Raw genomic sequence first — 22,933 nt, forward strand, 5'->3', positions numbered from 1 at the left:
ACACATAATGGCTCCTGTGGAGCATGGTTTAGTTTAATCAATTCCATAGACTCAGACACAGCAGTTTACCAAGATCATTGGGTATGGGGAAACCTGAACCTAGTTTTACTCAAGGTCTGCTACCCTGACAAGGAGGGTCGCCCCAAAAGAACAGGAACTGATCTAGAAAATGAAGTATATGGATTAGGTAATTTTACACCTAATCTCATGATTCTGAATGTCGAATCCGAAGTTGAACTAATTTTGCCCACCATGTCAGTATTCCCAGTAAAGGGTGAATTATGTGTAAGAAAAAGTGGTTCCATACATATGGGCCATAGTAAATGCACTACTATAGTAGAATTCAGTGATCAAGGCAAATCTTCATTTAGAGCTTCTCGCCATTCCTACTTTGTATGTGGTCAGACTGCATATATGCGTTTACCTCTGGATTGGGATGGTACCTGCTACATTGCATTCCTTCTGCCACCTGTTTTCCTAGCTCCTCCTGATTATTACAGAAATATTCATTTAGTACACAATAGAGAGCGGAGAGATCTCCCAATTGTCGATTACACTGAGACAGCATGGGACAAGTATGTAGATTTTAATAAAGGCATCTTTCCCTATATAGGTACTGTTACTAATAGTAAGCTGATACGTAGATTAACTAGAACCCTTGAAGCTGTAGTGAATGAAACTATTGCCGCCCTAGGCAACTTGACAGAGGAGCAATCTGCGATGAGGATTGTTGTTCTTCAAAATCGTCTTGTCCTTGACGTCATCCTGGCCGATAGGGGCGGAGCTTGTAGGGTCATCGGATCAAGCTGCTGCGTATTCATACCAGAAAATTCGCCATCTGTATATAAAGCTATAACCCGCCTTCATAAGATTGTGAGCCAGATACACGAGAGTCCAGGCACTTGGACTTGGTCCGGGTGGTTTTGGAGTGTGATATCAGCCTGGGGATGGAGAGTTCTATCCTTCCTAGGTATTGGCCTTCTTATACTATTCAGTTGCTGCTTATGCCTGCAATGTGGACCAGCGATTTGTGGCCTGTGTGCCACCTCGTGTAATCCACATCAAGGTTTTCACTCAAGATCCCGGAAGAAGAAAGAAGAAGAAATGATGCTCCATGAACTAATCGATGGATTAATGAAGATTGATGTCTCTTGATGGGCAAGTAGGGGACAAGGAGGGAATGTGGAAATATGGATTTTCATGATCAGTTATGTCCCCTATCTTGGACCCCAACGGTTCTATGTGCATGTTACCAGTACATGTATGTTCCCTCCCGTTCCAGTTTCTAAGACGCGAACACATGTGCGTCCACCGTCAACATGTCCTCTGTCAGATCCGCCATGAATGGGCTGGATATTCGATTCCTAAGTATGAAAGGCCACCGACTTTATATGGCTCAGTTACTCCATTTTGCAGTTCAGGCGAGTAGGCCCTGATTCTGCCATCAAGCCTTTCCTTTTTCCTCTGCCTTTGACAGCTTCAGCTTGAGCTCGCATCTGTATCCATGAACTTTGTCCTACTCCCTGTGCGGCTAACGGTGCCTGCCTCGGCCGGTTTCGCCTGCCTGCCAAGAAACCGTATTTCACCTTCGAATTATCTACTTCGCTCCTCAGCCGATGCATTCCTGTCTAGTAGTTTAGGTAAACATTTCCTTCAGCTACCGAGCAAAGGGGCCGGCCTCTCTGTCCTCATGCAAGTAATTCATAGCTCCGTTACCATGGAAAGTTTCTGCCCCTTGCATCTCATATAGACACTTAGACGCTTGTACACGCACATACAGTCAGTATAGAATAGATTCTGTCCGAGAGTCCTTCCTTTGTGGATAACATAGTTCTTTAAACATAGGATGTTAGATATGATTTGGGATTAGGTTGACGTGACCCCCCAGACTTCTTGTCTCCACATGTAGAGCTAAATGTCAAGTCCCCGTCACCCCCTAGCTGCACGTCAATCACACGTCATGCTGCTGCGCGCGCAGCTATGCCAAGTATTATCTTATAGATCTACCTATATATGACATCATATAACCTCATAACCAATTATGTTTCTTTTTACTCCTCATTACGCCCATTTTTGGTTACGCATGTAAATTGTCACTTTTCTTATCAATTGTTACGCCTTCTGCATTTGTTTCATTGTAATGTACATTCTATAAAGACGATTGACTGTCAATAAAATACTGTACTTCACTTCCTGAACCCCCGTGGTGACGGAACATGAAGGCCGCGACTCGAGTCGGCCATTTTTGAATAAAGCCCATTCAGAAACCTCTTATACCACGGATTCTGCCTCTTATTTCACTGAGCTGTTTTATTTAGATTCCGTATTAAATTCAGTCCCGGTAATAAAATATTTACCACAGTAGGCAGAGGAGAAAGACTTCCATGCTGACACATTGACGTGAGACGCTGAGGCTCCTGCACGTAGACACTACAGCTTGCGGGGTGTCCATCTCGAGACCATGACAGGGTACCACAGTCTCTCACTTCAGGTAATGGGGTTGGCTTCAGCCTAGGGGGATTCTTGGTTCTTCACCTACATACATGCTACGTACACTTAGGTAAATCTAGTTAGGGTTGCATCGGAGGAGTACACATTATCATTGTCAAGCATTTTTATACCAGCCTGTATTCGTTGGTTTAGCACAATAGTAGGAATCTACCAGCCATATACCCTATTGGTGCTTATAATCATTTATATCTGTTTCCATCTTATGGTTGTTGTAACCCACTTACAAAATACAGAAATAAATGTTAAAAAATCAAGATTAAGAATAAAAAAATAGTGTTTTCCAACGTACGTTGCATGCTAGTAATAAAAGATAAAAGACACACAATTGATGGATGGAATGCAGAACAAATCAAACATTCACCCCCAGTCAAGAGATCTGGGTTAAATCCATCATTCTTTTGCTCACCATGCCACCCCAGTTTAGACCTGGCCATATGCAAATCAGTCTTGACCCTGTGCCTCATGGGAACAGTCCAGCCCAAACTGCCAAGCGTGGTCCTCCGTGGACCGGAAACAAGCATCCTAGGACCGGTTTCGGAATTTCACCCCTCTTCAGCCAGGATAGCTTGATTCCAGTGGCACAGTGAGCCCAGGACCCACGTCTGGGCATACCTGGCGCACTTAGAGCGAGAAAGAAAAACACACACATTGTCCATCAACTGTTGTTTTTGCATTTGTCACCCCGAGTGGGACGGGTATGCCCAGACATGGGTCCCGTGCTCTCCATGCCACTGGAATCAAGCTATCCTGGCTGAAGAGGGGTGAAACCCCGAAACCGGTCCTAGAATGCTTGTTTCCAGTCCAGGGAGGACCTGGCTTGGCAGTTCGGGCGGGATTGTTCCCATGAGGCACAGGGTCAAGACTGATTTGCATAAGGCTGGGTCCAAACTGGAATGGCATGGCGAGCAAAAAAACTATGGAGTTAGGCCCAGATCTCTGTACTGGGGTGAATGTATGACATTGTTCTGCATTCTGTCCATCAACTGTTGTTTTTGCATTTGTCACCCCGAATGGGACGGGTATACCCAGATGTGGGTCTTGTGCTCTGCATGCCACTGAAATCAAGCTAACCTGGCTGAAGAGGGGTGAAACCCCGAAACCGGTCCAATGATGCTTGTTTCCATTCCAGGGAGGACCTGGCTTGGCAGTTCGGGCTGGACTGTTCCCATGAGTCAGAGGGTCAAGACTGATTTGCATATGGCTGTGTCCAAACTGGAATGGCATGGTGAGCAAAAAATGATGGATTTAGGCCCAGAACTCTGTACTGGGGTGAATGTATGACATTGTTCCGCATTCTGTCCATCAACTGTTGTTTTTTAATAAAAGATTGACATTTTTATTTGTCATTTGAAGATTTGTGAAAACTGCAATTCACTTCTCCCCTGTACAAACTTTAGGGCTCCAACCTATTTTTTAAAATATAGTAAAAATAACTGTGTCACAAACCCTTTAGTTGTGCTGGTCTCTTGCCTCTTTTCAAGTGAATTGAGCAGCAATATGCAAATTACGCAATGTTCTGCAAAGTAGGCAACGGTTTATGAGCAAATTGTGCAACAGTTAGAATTGTAACTTACATGATGTGTGTGCAAATTAGGCAGTATTTGTAGAAAGTGGGCCAAAATAAAAATTGTACATTACATTATGTCTATGGTAAGGCCATTTTTATGCTATAAGATTTAGGACCAACACTTATTTAGGGGCTGCTGGAACAATACAGTTTGTTTTTAGGTCACCTCTACATATTCCACCTTGTGATCACTGAGTGTTCAGCTAAATCTTTGCTATTTAGCCTTTGTTCACCTATAGCCATGGATCTTACCAGGCAACAGCTTAATAATACGTCCTCACCAGAAAAGCAAAATGTTGCCTCCTTGTGGCATGTCTGTATTCTTTCAAGGTTGAAGAGTGGTGTCAGCAGTGCTCTGCGTTTGCTCAAATATTCTTTGCATATGGGTAGCAAGTGGATAATGTCTTCATTCTCCACCCCACACAGTCGGCAACCTGATGGTGACGAGGGACGTTTACATGGTAGTAGGAGTACAGAGGGTAAAATGCCTAAGTGATACCATAGATATTTCCCCTTGGAGGTTTGGTAAAGCCTACTTAGAGTTGCCTTAGTGTAGCAATGTGAGGTGAACCATCCATGCTGCCTTGCTGCTAATATTGCTTTGTCCTCCAGCAAGTTTTTGACAGTTTTTTTGACAAGTTAGTTAAAGCTCTCATGAGTCCCTGGAGTTTCCCAGAGACCCGGCAGGCCAAGCTGTACTAAAGTGTCTTCTAGTTATGCCCTTGAGACGCCCTTCTCCTTAGTTGACAGTTCGTAGCATAAATCGGCAATTGGTGTCCCTGGCTCCACCCTTTTGACCTTATGCCAGCATTTGATGTACGCTCCTTTATGTGCCAGCCTTTGCCTCTGCATACCGAATTCTAATCTTATTTGGACTGGTGACGTATATTTGGGTAGATTGGAGATCATTTGGAGTGCACCCGCTACTGTGCCATTTAATGTGACCGCAACTCTCCCTTTCACGGCCTCACTTCCATGAGTGATTGTCGGTATAAGTTTTGCCAATATCACGTGGACCAATGAAGAGTAACTTGTGCCAGCAATTTTGTTCTTTAGGTTTCTAAATGCCACTGCTGTTGCTATACATTTCCTCTTTATTGCTTCCTTTTGGGCAGTGAAGGTTCATTTAGAATATTTATATTCTTGGAAAACTAACAACTGTTGTTTAGCTAAGTGCCAGCGGTAGGCTCCATTAGCCCTCTGTTGGTTCAGTTGCATGACTTTTGATTTGTCCAGATTTATGCTCAGGCCATTTATATCTGAGTAACTTTGTGTTGTGCCTAGTAAGTGTTGGAGGCTGATTGGTGTTCGACTGATGATACAAGATCGTCCGCATATACTAGTAATTACACTTGTCTAGTGTAGTAGACAAATCTGCCATAAAGTGGTTGAACAGGGTTAGTGCTAGTACGCAGCCCTGTTTCAACCTAATTGTGGTTGGAATCTTTCGTATCAGATGGTCTTCAGCACCCAGCTTTACTTGAACCCATGTATTTGAATGCAGGAGTAGTAGCTGTTTCAAGTAGAGCAGTGGAATGTTCCATTTAGAAGGTTTGTGCCACAGTATGTTTCAATCAATGCGATTGAATGCCAAACTCTAATTGATAAACAGACATATTGTGTCTGCTTAGCTGCTGTTGTGGCATCAATCAACAGAGAGAGAGTTGGGTTATTAGTGGCAGTCCCCATGTGTCTGCAAAAGCCTGTTTGGTTAAGAGAGATTACTGTTTTTTCTGTTGCCCAGTTTGACAATTCATGTAGGAAGAGTTGGATGCCTGGTTATTGTGTGTTTCGTAGATTCTCACTATTTCCAGTTGGTCTATTGTGACTTTTGTTCCAGTATCTCTGCCAGGTTCCTTGTTGAAGTGACCATGGAGAAAAGTAGCCCAAGCCTCGTCTGTCAGGTGTGAACTAATCCCCTGGGCTGGTGGATTTTGTAGCATATTAATCGTATGCCAAAATCTCGCACTTTTATTGCTTTTGATGTCATATAGAAGCCTGGTCCACAGACTCTCTTCTGATCTTTTTTGAGTAGCCAGATTAGCCGTTTACGCGTTGCTTTTAATTGCCTAAGTTCACTTTTGATTTTGACATCTGGGCTGCCTCTTTGGAGTTGTATAGCTTGATTTATTCATTTGTTGAGATGCTTAACTACCACATTCTTTCAAACAGAGGGGCACCCCTGTCGAGGATCTGCTGTTCCTCTCATTTGTTGTTCTGATTTAACTCTGTGTACTTCTCCCTCTGCCTTTGTGAAGCATCCCAGCATGCTGATGCATCATGTTCTGCTGTTATGTATCTGGTTTAAAGGCCCTGCAGGTTTACCAATGTGACTCATGACAACCTGTGATTTTCTTCCTGGGTTTTGTTGCTGACACACCACACAACGATGACATAGCGTCTCGGCGGTTACTTTCATTTTAATTTAGTAAAAGGCACATCATAGCATCTCTCCCAACAAATTGAGGACCCATGGTAGTGTCTTGACATTGGTGACAATAGGCTGTCAGGCAACACTGTTCTGCCATCAATGTAAACCCACACGTCATCTTCTTGTTTGCTACAACCTGCTTGCACCCAGCCCTGCTGCTCTGCTTCTGCCACCTCATCCTGCAATTTCTTCACCTCTTCCCAGATATCAAAAGCTAGCAACAACAAATTGCAATCTGTGATGTTGGATGTGTCTTTCAGTATTTCTTCATTAAAAGTATGTGCAGTCAAGGCACAATACCATGCAATCTCATCACCATAACAGTTGCCAACGGTTACATAGTCTGTACCTTGCCGATGAGCGACACAGTGTACAACAGCAATTTGGGTAGGCAATTGTAGGGACTGCAAAAGATTTCTCTCGCACTCTCCATTTCAAATGGGAGTACCAGAGGACGTCATGAACCTATGCTGTGACCCCAAGTGCCCAAAGTCATGAACGACTCCAGAGCCACACTGACTATCGGTATAAATTGTAACTCGGTGCTGTTCTGAAATGGTACATGCTGATGTCAGTTCTATGAGCTCTGTAACTTGTTCAGAAAACACTCCTTGCAACCATGAAACTTCACACACACACCTCCAACTGTACAATGGTTCACCTGAAATATCAGGATGCAGATTCGTACACAACTCAGTCACATCCAAGTAATCATGTTCTACTTCATCAATCACACTATTATTTCCAGGCAACAGCATCAAATTAGTAGGATTCAAGAATGTATTCCTCTTAACCTCATCGCTGCTTACGACGGAGTGGTTCCGTCATGCGCGTCGGTCGCGCTGTGCGTATGACGGAACCACTCCGTCACGGCCCCGCCCGCTCAATGGAACCTTCAGCACGGCGCGGTAATCAGCGCCGCGCTGAAGGGGTTAAGGGTCACATTGTCTCCACCCAGTAAAATATGCTCATACTTAGTCAAACGACTATTGGTCAGGCACTGTGTTGGAGTAGGAGTCAACACTATCTCCACTGAATGGGGCACAAATACTGTCAGTGGATAAACCAGACTAATACTGTCACACTGCTCAAGACTCACAAATGTAAATGCAGCTGATTTCAAACATCCAGACAATGCAGCAGCAACGCCATCAAGTGGTGCCGAAAAATAGTCTATAGGCCTGCGATTCATCACATGCATTTGTGTCAACACTGAAATAGAGCAGCCTTCTCTTTCACTGCAAAATACCACAAATATTTGTTGTAATCAGTCATTCCCAAAGCTGGTGCCCTGCAAAGGCATTTTCGCAGCTCTGTGAAGACAGTCATGCGACTGCCATCTCAGGGTACGTTATCATACACATCTTTGTGTGTCAACCTCTCGAGAGGTTTTGATGTTAAGGACAAATGTGGAATCCACTGTCTGCAATAGCCCACCATTCCTAAGAACAAGCTGACTTCCTTTTGGGAAGCTGGAAGGATTCATGTTAAGAATCACAGTGATTCTTTCCTTTAACAATTTCCTCAATCCTTTCTCATTGCGATGCCCTAAGTATAGAACTTCAGTTTTGCAAAACTGTGTCACATTCGGGGATACTTTATGTCAATTTTCTTCAAGACGGTTCATCTAAGCAATAGTTTTAATTTTGCAAGCCTCCTTCATAGTCGACGCCACCAATAGGCCGACAATGTACTGCATTAACACTGAATGATTTGGCATTGCCAGAGACTCAAGATTCTTTTTGAGTATCTAATTAGAAATTGAGGGGGTTTCCGTATACCCTTGTGGGGCTCAGCACCATGCCAAAATACAACCGCCGAAATGGAAAGCAAAAATATACTGACCATCTTCGTGCAAGGGATAGAAAAGAAAGCCTGGCAGAGGTCGATAACTGAAAACCACAGTTTTGAATGGAATTTGAAATAAAATCACAGCTGGATTCGGTACCACAGGACAACACGGAACAACAATAGAGTTAACCCTTTGCAGATCCTGCACAATATGATACTTGCCATTCCGCTTCTACAAGCTCATATCGGGAGAGTTACATGGACTTCCCATTATCTCCTTTAGGAACCCATGCTCACTAATTGAGTTGCTCCCAGGAGTAATTCCGACATTGTTTATGAGGACAAATTGTATTTTGAGATTCTTTGGAACTCTGCATTAGGTTTAAGTGTAATTTGGACTGGGTCGACACCTTGATTAGTCCAATATCTGTACCTGTGAAGTCCTAAGCTTCAAGTAGCACTGTTCCTCACTCGTTAGGAGAGGATACATCCCCACATCTGATTTTTGTAGGCAAGTTTATAAACAACATCCTCATCATAAGTCTGAAATTCAGTTCCTCTGGGCGTGCAATAAATAGAACATTTTATTTACATAATAGATCACTTACCATGTTGGCGGTACCTGCCAGGCACCTCCGTAGAGGTTACAATGTCCCTTCCTCGCCAGCCTTTCCATGGTGGTTCACCTGCCATGGAAAAGCTGGCAGAAAGGGACATTGGAGCCTGTAGAAGGTCCCCCTGACCCCCTGGCCCTAGGCTCTGGGCACTGGGGGCGCCATGACCCTGCACCCTGTGGCAGGCACTGTATGGTGCCGTTCATGTAGTGCAGGGATATGTGTGGTGAGCCCATTTTGTCTTGCTGCTGCAGCCAGCAGCGCACACCGCATTACAATAAATAGGCAATGCAACTGTCTAGGTGGCGGTTGCATCGTAATTCCTACTGTGAGACTGACGCCTTTTAGGAGGGCGGTCCTAAATAGGAAACAATGGTGGATGGACTGAAGTCCGTCCGCCATTGTAATCAGCCCCTTTTTTTCGCAGTTGCAAGGTATTCTTCAACATTGATATTCACAATGTTTTCCCTATGCATCTTTGCATGGCGCAAATTACTTATGCAGTGTGTACATTACATGTAAATAAACAAACACATACAATATCTATTTGGTAAAGCATATCCTGACGGAATAACCCATGCTGACATGTTAACGTCTGCAGAATGCAGGTATACTCATGTTGCAATATTTGTTTAATTGAATCTAGAATTTCCAATTATTGCAATAGTTGACAAGTGTAAACAAGGAAACAGAAAATAGGAGTTATATTTACTTACTGGTAAGAAAAAATAGTTGTTCTGTACAAACCACAGCGTATCCCCGTTAGGTGCAGTTGCATTGGAATTGTTGAAGACTGGAATGACAGCAACCACAACATCATCCAGGAAAAACTGGAATAAAGCACATACAAAAATAATGAATCTTGATAAGGTTAAAATAAGCAAAATAAAAACACCTACATGTAAATTAGACAGTACTAGGTCATTCTTTCCCCATTTAGAAAGAGTCAGAACATTGGTGATGTTACCATGAATTGATAATTGTTTTACCACACATGAGAACTGTAAAATTACTGTGAATTTAGCTTTCAATTGAAAATTACATTAAAAAACACTGCACGACCTATTTACAAGCCTATTGTGTCGCTGGTCCGACACTTTTAATATGGGAAAAAGTGACGTAGGCGGCGCATGGGGCTTGTAAATTAGCCCCTGCATGTTTTTGTCACGCTTCAAGCTGCAAAGGGTTCTCACACCGTATAGTGTATTACTGCATTTTTGTAAAGTAGTACTACATCACTCTTAGCTCCTCATTATGAGTGTCCCCATACTTGTAAAATCTGATTCTGGTATTTCACAACTTACTGGGTACAAAAAACATTCAGTTATGAGCTTTTGGAGAATTTGGATTTTGGTTCTTACTATTACATATGAGTTACTGCAGATAGCACAATTAACTAGGCCAAGGGCATTGAATGGCTAAATAGTAAAACCTTTGTTTCTCGTGGTTCTAAGTTCATTTACCAGCGAACACAAGTGCCCTTCTATTGTTGCATACTTCCTACAGTTTATGGATCTAGGTGGAAATAGGAATACAGTTCTAGAAAATATCAGTTCAGTGTATGTGGTTTGTTAGACAACCTCCATTTTATAAAGTATTTGAACCCTCAAGAATTGAGGGGCTAGAACTACTGCTACGTACTGCAAGAGAAAAAAATTGGAATGTCCTCTCCAGGCTTTTTGTTATTACTTATTTTCATTTTTATCATATGTTACTAAGTGTACAGACACTTATTTAAAAATAAAAATGTGATGTTTACGTTTTTCCACACCTCACACCATTCTGGTCAAGTTTAAAAGAAGATTATTATTCACTTATTTAACTCAAAATCGAATTGAGGTCAATATGGAATAGTAGAAACATGGAACATCGGAGCAATACTTTAAATAGAGGCAAAAATAATGTTGGCACATAATGAAATATATAATTTATTTGCGAGTAGGCACTAGCATATTTCAAGGAACACACACACGTTGTTCCATCTCCTAGGGAATCGGAGTGATGACAGTGGGGATTTCATGGGCCATCTGGTGTATGTTTGACTGTTGGCTGATGTCAATGACACTGTTAGAGGTAAGTAAGTTCTAAAAACCCCAGAAAGAGGTCCAGTTCAAGGTAATAATGCCCCCTTACTTTTATAACTATGCGCCTGTTCCTGTCTAAATAGAGCAACTCTGACATCCAGCTTCAGTTTCAATTTGTTTGGGATTCCTGTGTTCCTGTCATGGTTGCAATTTTCAATCTGGGGAAGTATTGGCAATGTACTTTGGAGTATGGGAAGTCATACAGAGTCAATAGGCTTTATTGTCTTGCTAGTTTTCTCGGTTTTTTTTTCTCGAAAAATAATCATTTGTGAAGTATACTTGCACATTTTGTCGTGGTTGAGGTGCTCTCAGAGAGAGAGAAGTGGTGGTCTTTAGGAAGGTAGTGAACTTTTACTGGATAGTGCAACACAATGCAGCACACACAGAAGTTACAAATCACCATTTCTGATTGTTTATGTGCAGGAGGGGACAATTCCTGCACATAAACAATAATTTCCTCAACGTAGGCACCCTTGCACTATACTTCAACAGCCATACATTATATTGGATTGTAAGAGAGGGGGTGTATTCCACAAGAAAAAAGAGAAAAATGTAAGATGCAGTTGCATGTTTAGAGTTAAAGTAAAATAGCAGAATTTTCACTACCTGAAAATCGGACTGTTTAGGGTTAAGACCTGATTGAAAATGTACAATTTTGGTTGACTTTTGTGAACAGGTTTGGAATTTTTGTAAATTCCATGAAATGAGTAGCATTCAGGAAATGTCTTATTTTTTGGTCAAATCATTATGCTAGCCTCCTCCCCTCGAAACCTGTGGATTAATAGTAGTTATGTAGGATTTAGTTTTTCATATGTTTGAGGTATACATTATTATTTCTCATTTTGACTCTTCATGAGATAAAGGTGCTGTGGAAAACTGAGCTTATGGCTTAATACGTCTGAGCTTTGCGTTGGATGTTCCCAATAGAAGGATAATTGTGTGAAAGAGGAGGCAGAAAAAATGGAAATAAGTTCTGTATAATTGCCAAATTTGTCCAAATCGATTGCAATCACTTCTTAGTATCATAAAGTGCTTCAAGGAACAATATTTGTTAAACAATTCCTTGCATCCTTTGGAAGAAGTTGAAATTTGTATTGGATGTTCCCAATAGAAGGATGGTTGTAAAATAGAAATAAGATCTGTATAATAGCCATATTTGTCCAAATCGATTGCAATCACTTCTTAGTAGCATAAAGTGCTTCCAAGACAATATTTTCGAACCAATTCCTTGCATCCTTTGGAAGAAGTTGAAATTTTCTATGCGAGTCATTCAAAGGAAAGGGGTAATTGTAATATGTCATAATTTAGTCTCACTATGTCCAGTGGCGTAGCGAGGGGGGGGTCTGCTTTGAGCGGCACAGGTTTTGGGGGCAGTGGCCTCCACCCCCCCCCCACTCTTACATGCTTTCTCCATGGGGTGGCAAACACAGGAATCACCAGCCCCCCACTATTCCATGCAGCCTCAGCGGGGCTGCAAAGGGAGGGAAAGCCACGGGTGGCAAAGTGTCTAGCTACTCCACAGACTATGTCCTCTCAAACTTTACATTTAATGAGTAATAACTGTATTCAAACTATCTGCTATATTCTATTGTAGCAGACGTAGGGCCTGATTTAGAGCTCGGCAGACGAGTTACTCTGTCACAAACGTGACAGATATCCCGTCCGCTCCATTACGAGTGCATTATATCAAATGGGACTTGTATTAGTGCGGACAGCATATCCGTTACGTCTGTGACAGAGTAACCCATTCACCAAACTCTAAATTAGGCCCTTTGTTATTTTCACAAACATCGAAGGGATGCATTTTGGACAGCTGACACACAACCCACTCTGAAACTTTTTTTCACATGGAGGACTCATTTAGGGCAAGCCCATGCGCAGAAATTGACCTGTTGTGAAACGCAAAGTGCCAGATGTGATGTATCCATAGCTCGCAGTTTAATATACATGATTAGGTCTCGACTAGCGTTGCAGCGCATGCGCTGCTCGCTTTGCGAGGCATGCAGTATACACTATAGCTGGTGGAAGCTCCGCCCACTTTCCGTCCATAATTTTCATTGGCTTGAATCATAAATTCAGCATTGTGATTTTTTTTTGGCTTCTTAGTCCCGCCTCCTGACGGCCATGTCGTCATTTTTGTTCTTCCGAGCCTATCAGCCCCTTTACTTTAAATACAGTTTTGTTCCCCTGCCTCTCCCTGTTCCCTCCCACAGTCCATAATTTTTTTTACCACAACCAGCCCCCCACCCCCTCCCATTCGTGCCTTCTTTAATTCCTGCACTTCCGTTTAAAATGCAATAGGGCTCTCGTAAATACGTGCCCTATTGCATTTTCAATGCTTGTTTGTTTTTTTGATTGGTGGCTGAGTTTGCACTCTTTGTTTCGCATGCGCGCAATGCCTTACATCACGCATGTGTGACAAAACAGTGGCGTTTTTCCACATCACTGTGGGAGGCAGAGACAGCACAAGCAGCGAAGCGGAGGACAGCCTGCCCAGTCACCAGTCGGCGCTCTCGGAGCACCTGCACCCTTCGCAACGACCCCTGCCTGCAGTGAATTACAACCGCGCGAGCACAGTAGATTATAGTAATAAGATTGTCAGAATAACACAATGTTGTGGCGTAAGATAGCTCGGGCACCCCTGATCGTTTGCTGTGGGTCATTTAATCTTACGGTCTTTAATAGGTGCGCCTGTGTCATTGTGCTGATTAATGGCCCTCGGAGGAGAGTGCCGCAGCGTTGGCCTAGCATGTTATGGTTTATTAAATGATTGTTTTTTTCTTAATTGATGGTGTTTATTACCACTATGTCAATGTAGTGTAGAATGAGAATTAGGCCGCAAATAAAAACACAACATCGTTTTTGGTAAGGCCACTTGAATCTATCCTGAAGAGGCAGGGGTGGCAGCTCTGCCCGACATGAAATTTCCACGTAAAACTCTGCGGTGCCAGCTGCAAGTGACATGCTATGTCATTGTGACTTGTTTTCCTACTTACTGCCCTACTAAAAAACACATTCTAGCGGGATGCGCCTCGACGCTGCACGCGGCCCTGTCTTCTGGAGTGGGACCCATTTTCTCTTCTCTGTGTGTTTTGAAAGTGTGTAGTAGACTGCAGGGCCGAATGCAGCACTAAACCAGATCTACAAGGCAGGAAGTATCGTGGTACAATACAGGTGAAAAAAAGGGTAGACTACGTGAACTAACAAACAGGACATTTTCATGCCATTCACCTTGAGCTGTCGGTAGTCATACATAAGCATTGTGTGTAGTGTATTATTAGCAGACACACGTACATATAACACTTGTCAGTAGCTGTATGCAGACAAGCACAGTTACGCACACCTGCATTTTTTTAACAGGCTACTGTGAAGAGTGCTGCAACATGTGGTGTGATCCGTGGTACCTTGATTCATGCACTATCACTCCATACTTTAAAGTGTCACACTGTGTAGTAGGTTACTGCAGTTAGATAATGGACTGGAGACAGACAGAGGGACGGAGCTGGAAGGGCATACTCATACTTTTTCCAGTCTTTTTTGTTAGTAACAGGCTTTGATAGTGTTCGGCACACCCCTGTTTTAGAAGTTAAGGGACGGGGTGTACAGCATTCGTCAGGTGTGTGTGGGGCAGTCTTGGACATGTTTTTCAGCATACACTCAATCAGAGAATGTGCATGAGCACCTTGTTTGAGTAAGTCCTGGTAGAGAGTGCACGGACCTATGCTATCCTCTTTCACCCACTTACTGCCCTATTAAACAAAGAGTTCAGTAAGATGCGCATGGACGCTGCTTGCGGCCCTTTCTCTTCTCCTCTCTCGCTCCCTCCATCAGGACGGCATGCCTGCTTCAGAGACACCTCGCTTTCTGAGCGCCATTAATCATACAGTAAACCATGTTGGAATGCATAACAACTAATGGTTAAAATGTTCATTATTTACAGTACAGTAAGTAATAAATACAGAGGGGAAGAGAAAGGTGAAGGCAAAAGCCTACAAAGTTCATATCTGCTAAGCCTGGCTTAGTATTTATAAGATATGGTTAGATGGCATCATAAGTACGGCCGGAAAATAAAAGAAAATATAAATAGCTGTAAGTTTAAAAACAGTGCTTTGGTGACTGATGGAACTTAGTGACAAACGGAAGCGCTGCTACTCTGGCACAGGAGCTTGCATTCCGGCTGGAAGAGGTGCGCCCTGAGGGCCCTGTTGATGTCCTGGTGTATAAGTGTTGTCTGGTAGTGCGTTAATTGTAATAAAAATAAAAAACAATTTTGTGTTGTATTACTTGTACCTAATAGATATGTGTGATATTTGCGTAAAACAAGCGTGTAGTTGTGCAATATACGATATACTATTTGTCTAGTCTAGTATATGTTTTGCAGGCTGCAGTATTAATATAGGTGGTGTGTGCGGGACTGGTTTTCTTTTTTTGTTGTTCTTTTTTTATTAATCCATGATAGATCCAAAAGAACATTACATTTCATTAACACAGATTATTCAATAGACTTAAAACAAAAAGATAAATACAAAAATAAAAAAGAAAGAAGAAAAGACAATACCAAAATAGTACACAAAACAAACAAAAAACATTTACAAAAAATACATTATTTGCATAATTGGTCTTAGTTCATGAAAGTTCCCTAAAGTACAGAGTGCAAAGGGCCATACAGTTAAGTCCCCAATTAATCAACTCATTCATCCATATAGGAGACCACCGGTCCCCAGATCTCCAAACCTAATTTCTTTTTCCGAGTGCCTTTCAGAGCATATAAACTATATTCAATATTAAACATAGCTAAAAATCTGCCCTCCATAGTTCAAAAGTTGGTGCATCCTTCTGAAGCCACATTGAGGCAATGCATAACCTGGCCGCAGCTGTGACTAAAAAAACTCAAATACCGAAATTTATAAAGCAATTTATCAGATCCATCTACCTCGACAACCCCCAACAATACATGAGCAGTTGATAATCGGACTGGTCCCCCCAAGATTTCCGCTAAAAATTGCTCTATAGCGGTGTGCGACCCACTTAATGGTTGAATTTAAAGCTCCCTCGAGCGATTGGCTGACGAGTCAGGAACCCGCACCCGCGCGCCGTTAAAGGTATTTAACCTTGTACATTTGGCAGCCTACTTGGCACCCCGCATACAGACCTGCTCCCTGCTGACGAGAGGCAACTACCTCGAAACACGTGTCCAGGGATGGCATTTATTTAACACTCGTAGCATAGGTGTACTCGCCGCTGCTACTTCATTGTCCAGAATCCTATGAGGCTACTTGCTAGTATGACGAGCGGTGTGCGACCCACTTAATGGTTGAATTTAAAGCTCCCTCGAGCGATTGGCTGACGAGTCAGGATCCCGCACCCGCGCGCCGTTAAAGGTATTTAACCTTGTACATTTGGCAGTCTACTTGGCACCCCGCATACAGACCTGCTCCCTGCTGACGAGAGGCAACTACCTCGAAACACGTGTCCAGGGATGGCATTTATTTAACACTCGTAGCATAGGTGTACTCGCCGCTGCTACTTCATTGTCCAGAATCCTATGGGGCTACTTGCTAGTATGACGAGCGGTGTGCGACCCACTTAATGGTTGAATTTAAAGCTCCCTCGAGCGATTGGCTGACGAGTCAGGATCCCGCACCCGCGCGCCGTTAAAGGTATTTAACCTTGTACATTTGGCAGTCTACTTGGCACCCCGCATACAGACCTGCTCCCTGCTGACGAGAGGCAACTACCTCGAAACACGTGTCCAGGGATGGCATTTATTTAACACTCGTAGCATAGGTGTACTCGCCGCTGCTACTTCATTGTCCAGAATCCTATGGGGCTACTTGCTAGTATGACGAGCGGTGTGCGACCCACTTAATGGTTGAATTTAAAGCTCCCTCGAGCGATTGGCTGACGAGTCAGGATCCCGCACCCGCGCGCCGTTAAAGGTATTTAACCTTGTACATTTGGCAGTCTACTTGGCACCCCGCATACAGACCTGCTCCCTGCTGACGAGAGGCAACTACCTCGAAACACGTGTCCAGGGATGGCATTTATTTAACACTCGTAGCATAGGTGTACTCGCCGCTGCTACTTCATTGTCCAGAATCCTATAGGGCTACTTGCTAGTATGACGAGCGGTGTGCGACCCACGTAATGGTTGAATTTAAAGCTCCCTCGAGCGATTGGCTGACGAGTCAGGATCCCGCACCCGCGCGCCGTTAAAGGTATTTAACCTTGTACATTTGGCAGTCTACTTGGCACCCCGCATACAGACCTGCTCCCTGCTGACGAGAGGCAACTACCTCGAAACACGTGTCCAGGGATGGCATTTATTTAACACTCGTAGCATAGGTGTACTCGCCGCTGCTACTTCATTGTCCAGAATCCTATGGGGCTACTTGCCAGTATGACGAGCGGTGTGCGACCCACTTAATGGTTGAATTTAAAGCTCCCTTGAGCGATCGGCTGACGAGTCAGGATCCCGCACCCGCGCGCCGTTAAAGGTATTTAACCTTGTACATTTGGCAGTCTACTTGGCACCCCGCATACAGACCTGCTCCCTGCTGACGAGAGGCAACTACCTCAAAACACGTGTCCAGGGATGGCATTTATTTAACACTCGTAGCATAGGTGTACTCGCCGCTGCTACTTCATTGTCCAGAATCCTATGGGGCTACTTGCTAGTATGACGAGCGGTGTGCGACCCACTTAATGGTTGAATTTAAAGCTCCCTCGAGTGATTGGCTGACGAGTCAGGATCCCGCGTCCCGCGCGCCATTAAAGGTATTTAACCTTGTACATTTGGCAGTCTACTTGGCACCCCGCATACAGACCTGCTCCCTGCTGACGAGAGGCAACTGCCTCGAAACACGTGTCCAGGGATGGCATTTATTTAACACTCGTAGCATAGGTGTACTCGCCGCTGCTACTTCATTGTCCAGAATCCTATGGGGCTACTTGCTAGTATGACGAGCGGTGTGCGACCCACTTAATGGTTGAATTTAAAGCTCCCTCGAGCGATTGGCTGACAAGTCAGGATCCCGCACCCGCGTGCCGTTAAAGGTATTTAACCTTGTACATTTGGCAGTCTACTTGGCACCCCGCATACAGACCTGCCCCCTGCTGATGAGAGGCAACTACCTCGAAACACGTGTCCAGGGATGGCATTGATTTAACAATCGTCGCATAGGTGTACTCGCCGCTGCTACTTCATTGTCCAGAATCCTATGGGGCAACTTGCTAGTATGACAAGCGGTGTGCGACCCACTTAATGGTTGAATTTAAAGCTCCCTCGAGCGATTGGCTGACGAGTCAGGATCCCGCACCCGCGCGCCGTTAAAGGTATTTAACCTTGTACATTTGGCAGTCTACTTGGCACCCCGCATACAGACCTGCTCCCTGCTGACGAGAGGCAACTACCTCGAAACACGTGTCCAGGGATGGCATTTATTTAACACTCGTAGCATAGGTGTACTCGCCGCTGCTACTTCATTGTCCAGAATCCTATGGGGCTACTTGCTAGTATGACAAGCGGTGTGCGACGCACTTAATGGTTGAATTTAAAGCTCCCTCGAGCGATTGGCTGACGAGTCAGGATCCTGCACCCGCGCGCCGTTAAAGGTATTTAACCTTGTACATTTGGCAGTCTACTTGGCACCCCGCATACAGACCTGCTACCTGCTGACGAGAGGCAATTACCTCGAAACACGTGTCCAGGGATGGCATTTATTTAACACTCGTAGCATAGGTGTACTCGCCGCTGCTACTTCATTGTCCAGAATCCTATGGGGCTACTTGCTAGTATGACGAGCGGTGTGCGACCCACTTAATGGTTGAATTTAAAGCTCCCTCGAGCGATTGGCTGACGAGTCAGGATCCCGCACCCGCGCGCCGTTAAAGGTATTTAACCTTGTACATTTGGCAGTCTACTTGGCACCCCGCATACAGACCTGCTCCCTGCTGACGAGAGGCAACTACCTCGAAACACGTGTCCAGGGATGGCATTTATTTAACACTCGTAGCATAGGTGTACTCGCCGCTGCTACGTCATTGTCCAGAATCCTATGGGGATACTTGCTAGTATGACGAGCGGTGTGCGACCCACTTAATGGTTGAATTTAAAGCTCCCTCGAGCGATTGGCTGACGAGTCAGGATCCCGCACCCGCGCGCCGTTAAAGGTATTTAACCTTGTACATTTGGCAGTCTACTTGGCACCCCGCATACAGACCTGCTCCCTGCTGACGAGAGGCAACTACCTCGAAACACGTGTCCAGGGATGGCATTTATTTAACACTCGTAGCATAGGTGTACTCACCGCTGCTACTTCATTGTCCAGAATCCTATGGGGCTACTTGCTAGTATGACGAGCAGTGTGCGACCCACTTAATGGTTGAATTTAAAGCTCCCTCGAGCGATTGGCTGACGAGTCAGGATCCCGCACCCGCGCGCCGTTAAAGGTATTTAACCTTGTACATTTGGCAGTCTACTTGGCACCCCGCATACAGACCTGCTCCCTGCTGACGAGAGGCAACTACCTCGAAACACGTGTCCAGGGATGGCATTTATTTAACACTCGTAGCATAGGTGTACTCGCCGCTGCTACTTCATTGTCCAGAATCCTATGGGGCTACTTGCTAGTATGACGAGCGGTGTGCGACCCACTTAATGGTTGAATTGCTCTATATGTCCCAAAAAATTGGTCAAGTGCCTACATGTGTAAAAGATGTGCACAATATCAGCATCCTCTGTCCCACAGCAAAAGCATTTTCCACCGTTTGATCCCCCCCCATTTAGTCAACTTGGCTGGGGTGTAATAAAGATTAAACACAGTCTTATAATGTTGTGCCCGAAGATTAGCAGATATTAGCAATCTCCCCGCCAGCTCAATAGAGGTTTCTACACGAGTGCCGAGGCACCCTAGCCTGTTGTCCCATTTGGTATTTTGCATATCTAAATCACCACCCTTAGTATCTAACAATAAATTGTACAGTGTGCCAATACGTGTGTTTTTCCTCACGGCTTCAATAACAGGATTTACTTCAATATGCCATTGATGTTTACATAGGTAGTCACGGACTTGCAAATATTTTAAAGAATTCAGACCTGGGGAGATGATATTTAATATCTAACATTTCAAATGACATCAACCCCTCATTAGTATAAAGATCACCGATATATTGAATCCCTTTAGCCCGCCACCTATCAATGATCTGGTCCCAAAATATCGGTGGAAGAAGTGTTGTGGCCATTAGCGGGGTGTACATAGATACCTTCTCTAATCTAAAATACTTTTTCACTGCTTTCCATGCTTTATAGGCGGTATTTAGGACCTTAAACCTAGTTTTCTTGTAATAGCTCATCTCAAGATTAACAGATTTTTGGCATCACTGCCCAACTGCATTTGATATATAGATGGAGCTTCAGCCGTGCTAATTGGCTCTGCCCCAGTTAATAATATATTCATGTGCTGCAAAATACATACAAAGTAATATAGGGGAAAATCAGGGACAGCCCAGACACCTTTCTCCTGAGGGAGAATCATATATTGCATGGCTCTCCGGGATTTACCCTGAGCCCACAAAAATCTAGCACATATTGACTGTAAAACTGCCAACTGGGCACGAGGAATCTCCAGTGGTACAGATCTGAAAAAATATAAAATTTTAGGAAGTGTAAGCATTTGAAGGACATTGCATCGTCTTACGATTGAAAGATGCAAACATTCGCACAGGTCCAATTGCTTTCGTACATCGTTTAAAATATTATGCCAATTAACCTCCACCAATGACTTTAAACAAGTCCTCAGCGTGATCCCCAGGTATGTTACCTCACTAAAAACCCTCTGGTCATCAAATGGAGCTATATTAGAACATAATATTTGTGTCTTTGCAATATTGAGTTTATATCCTGAAGCAGCACCAAACTCTAACGCCAGTTGCTCTATTTCTGGCATGGCTATAATAGGATTCGGCGTTACCACTGCCACATCATCTGCGTATGCCAACACACAATAGTGCTCTTGCCTCCAGGTTACCGACTCTATCCTTGAACTTTGTTCTAGCATTTTTTTTAACGGATCTATATACAATGAGAATAGCAAGGGGGAGCAGGGACATCCCTGCCTAGTTCCCCGTGTGATATGTACTGGGGTAGATTCTAAGCCCATAATACAAATTCTAGCTATTGGGTGGCGATATAGAGCTTGAATGGCAGTAATGACGTTTTGTTTAAAACCAAGAGAACGTAGTATAGCCCATAAAACTTTCCAAGCGACCCGGTCAAACGCCTTTTCGGCATCTAATAAAATCAGGCTGAGTTCACTCCCTGTGGTACTAGCTATATCCAACAGAGTTACCACTCTATTGATGTGATTGGTTGTCCTCCTCTCAGGGATGAACCCATGTTGTCGAATTGATACCAACGGGGTTATTACTGCAGCCAACCGGGTCGCAAGGATTTTGGCATAGATTTTGCCGTCTGCATTTAAAAGTGATATGGGACGATATGAGCCGGGTTGCTCGGCAGGTTTATCCTTTTCTTTGAAGACTGCAATGCTAGCCTCATCCCATGTTAAGTGGGGAGCTCCTGCCTGGGCCTGTTGAAAAGTGGCAAGCATATCAGTTTTTAATATTCCAAAAAAAGTTTTATATATTTAAAGTGGAAGTTTGTCGGGTCCTGCAGCTTTACCCAGTTATTAATAGCTGTTTCCAGTTCCTCAATAGAGATAGGGGCCTCTAATAGCTCTACATCTTGCATATCCAATTTTTCCCCCTTAAAATTCAGTAGCAGGGATTCCCCAACTTGTGGGTCATAACCCTCCCCCGTATAGAGTGCCTCATAAAAATCATGAAAGACATTTAATATCCCAACATCAGTTTCTATAAGGTTGCTCCTAGAGTCTACCACTGAGCTGATCCTCTGAGCCGCCTCTTTAGATCTAAGCTTCTGTGCCAGGCAGCGTCCGCTTGCCTCCCCATATTCGTAGTTTAATTTCTTGTTAATAGAGTACTTCTTAGCTATCTCTTTACTCCAATGGAGATTTATTTTGGCATTGCCCCGGGCTACTTCGGTTTGAAGAGCAGTAATCTCCTGACGACCATGTATGCCTTGCATAAGTTTTTCTTCTGCTATAGTTAAACCGGCATATAAATCCTGCAACACTGCTCGCATTTGTTTTTGTTTATATAAACCAAAACTAAGAGTCTCTCCCCTGAAAGCCGCTTTAAAAGTATCCCATACACACCCAATCCCTGCACTGTTCCGGTTTGTAAGAAAAAACTGCTCAACCCATGTCTTCATATGAGCCACAAAACTTTAATCTAATAGTAACTTCCTATCAAATGAAAAAGCTTGCGGTTTAATTCCAGTCCTAAACAGCCTCAGATTTAACACTAAAGGACCATGGTCTGAGGAAACCCGTGGATATACCTGTATTTTACCTCCAGCCAGTAAGAGACCTGATATAAAAAAATAATCCAGCCTTACCAATTTCTGGTGCGGACAGGAATAAAAGGTATACCCAGGATCCTCCCCTCTTGAAGTAGCCCAAGCATCCACCAATCCATGATCAACCAAGAGAGACTGTAGCGCTTTAAATACCCTTGGTTTCCTCCCTTTATAAAATGTGCTATTATCTTGTAGCGCATTAGGCTCAAGATGTGTATTCAAATCACCGCACACGATCAGCGGGGTGGGCCATTGAGCCAATTCTACATTCAGCCCTTCAATTATTAGGGCCTCATCAAAATTTGAACCATATATGGAACATATCGTACATTTCTGACTTCCAATCTTACATTCGACGATAGCCCACCTCCCCTGTTTGTCTGCCAATGTTCTACCTGTTCCTTGTATCTGATTCTTAGCCAAAATTGCTACTCCCCGTGTAGTGGTGGATTGCTCTGTACAAATCAATACTGTCAGACCTAATTCCGCTAATAC

At 43.8% G+C, this 22,933-nt stretch overlaps 1 protein-coding gene across 1 annotated transcript in view; it reads right to left on the minus strand.

Moving 5' to 3' along the window:
* The window catches only part of ADCY2 (adenylate cyclase 2), a 3,557,286-nt gene that overhangs the window by 295,451 nt on the left and 3,238,902 nt on the right, over positions 1-22,933 (minus strand). Inside the window, exon 17 of the mRNA XM_085606100.1 lies at positions 9,631-9,744. Within this exon, the coding sequence (XP_085462226.1) occupies positions 9,631-9,744 (114 nt within the window). The remainder of the gene's footprint in view (positions 1-9,630; positions 9,745-22,933) is intronic.

Source organism: Triturus cristatus, chromosome 5_1 (genome assembly GCF_964204655.1).
Source record: "Triturus cristatus chromosome 5_1, aTriCri1.1, whole genome shotgun sequence".
Lineage (NCBI taxonomy): Eukaryota > Metazoa > Chordata > Amphibia > Caudata > Salamandridae > Triturus > Triturus cristatus.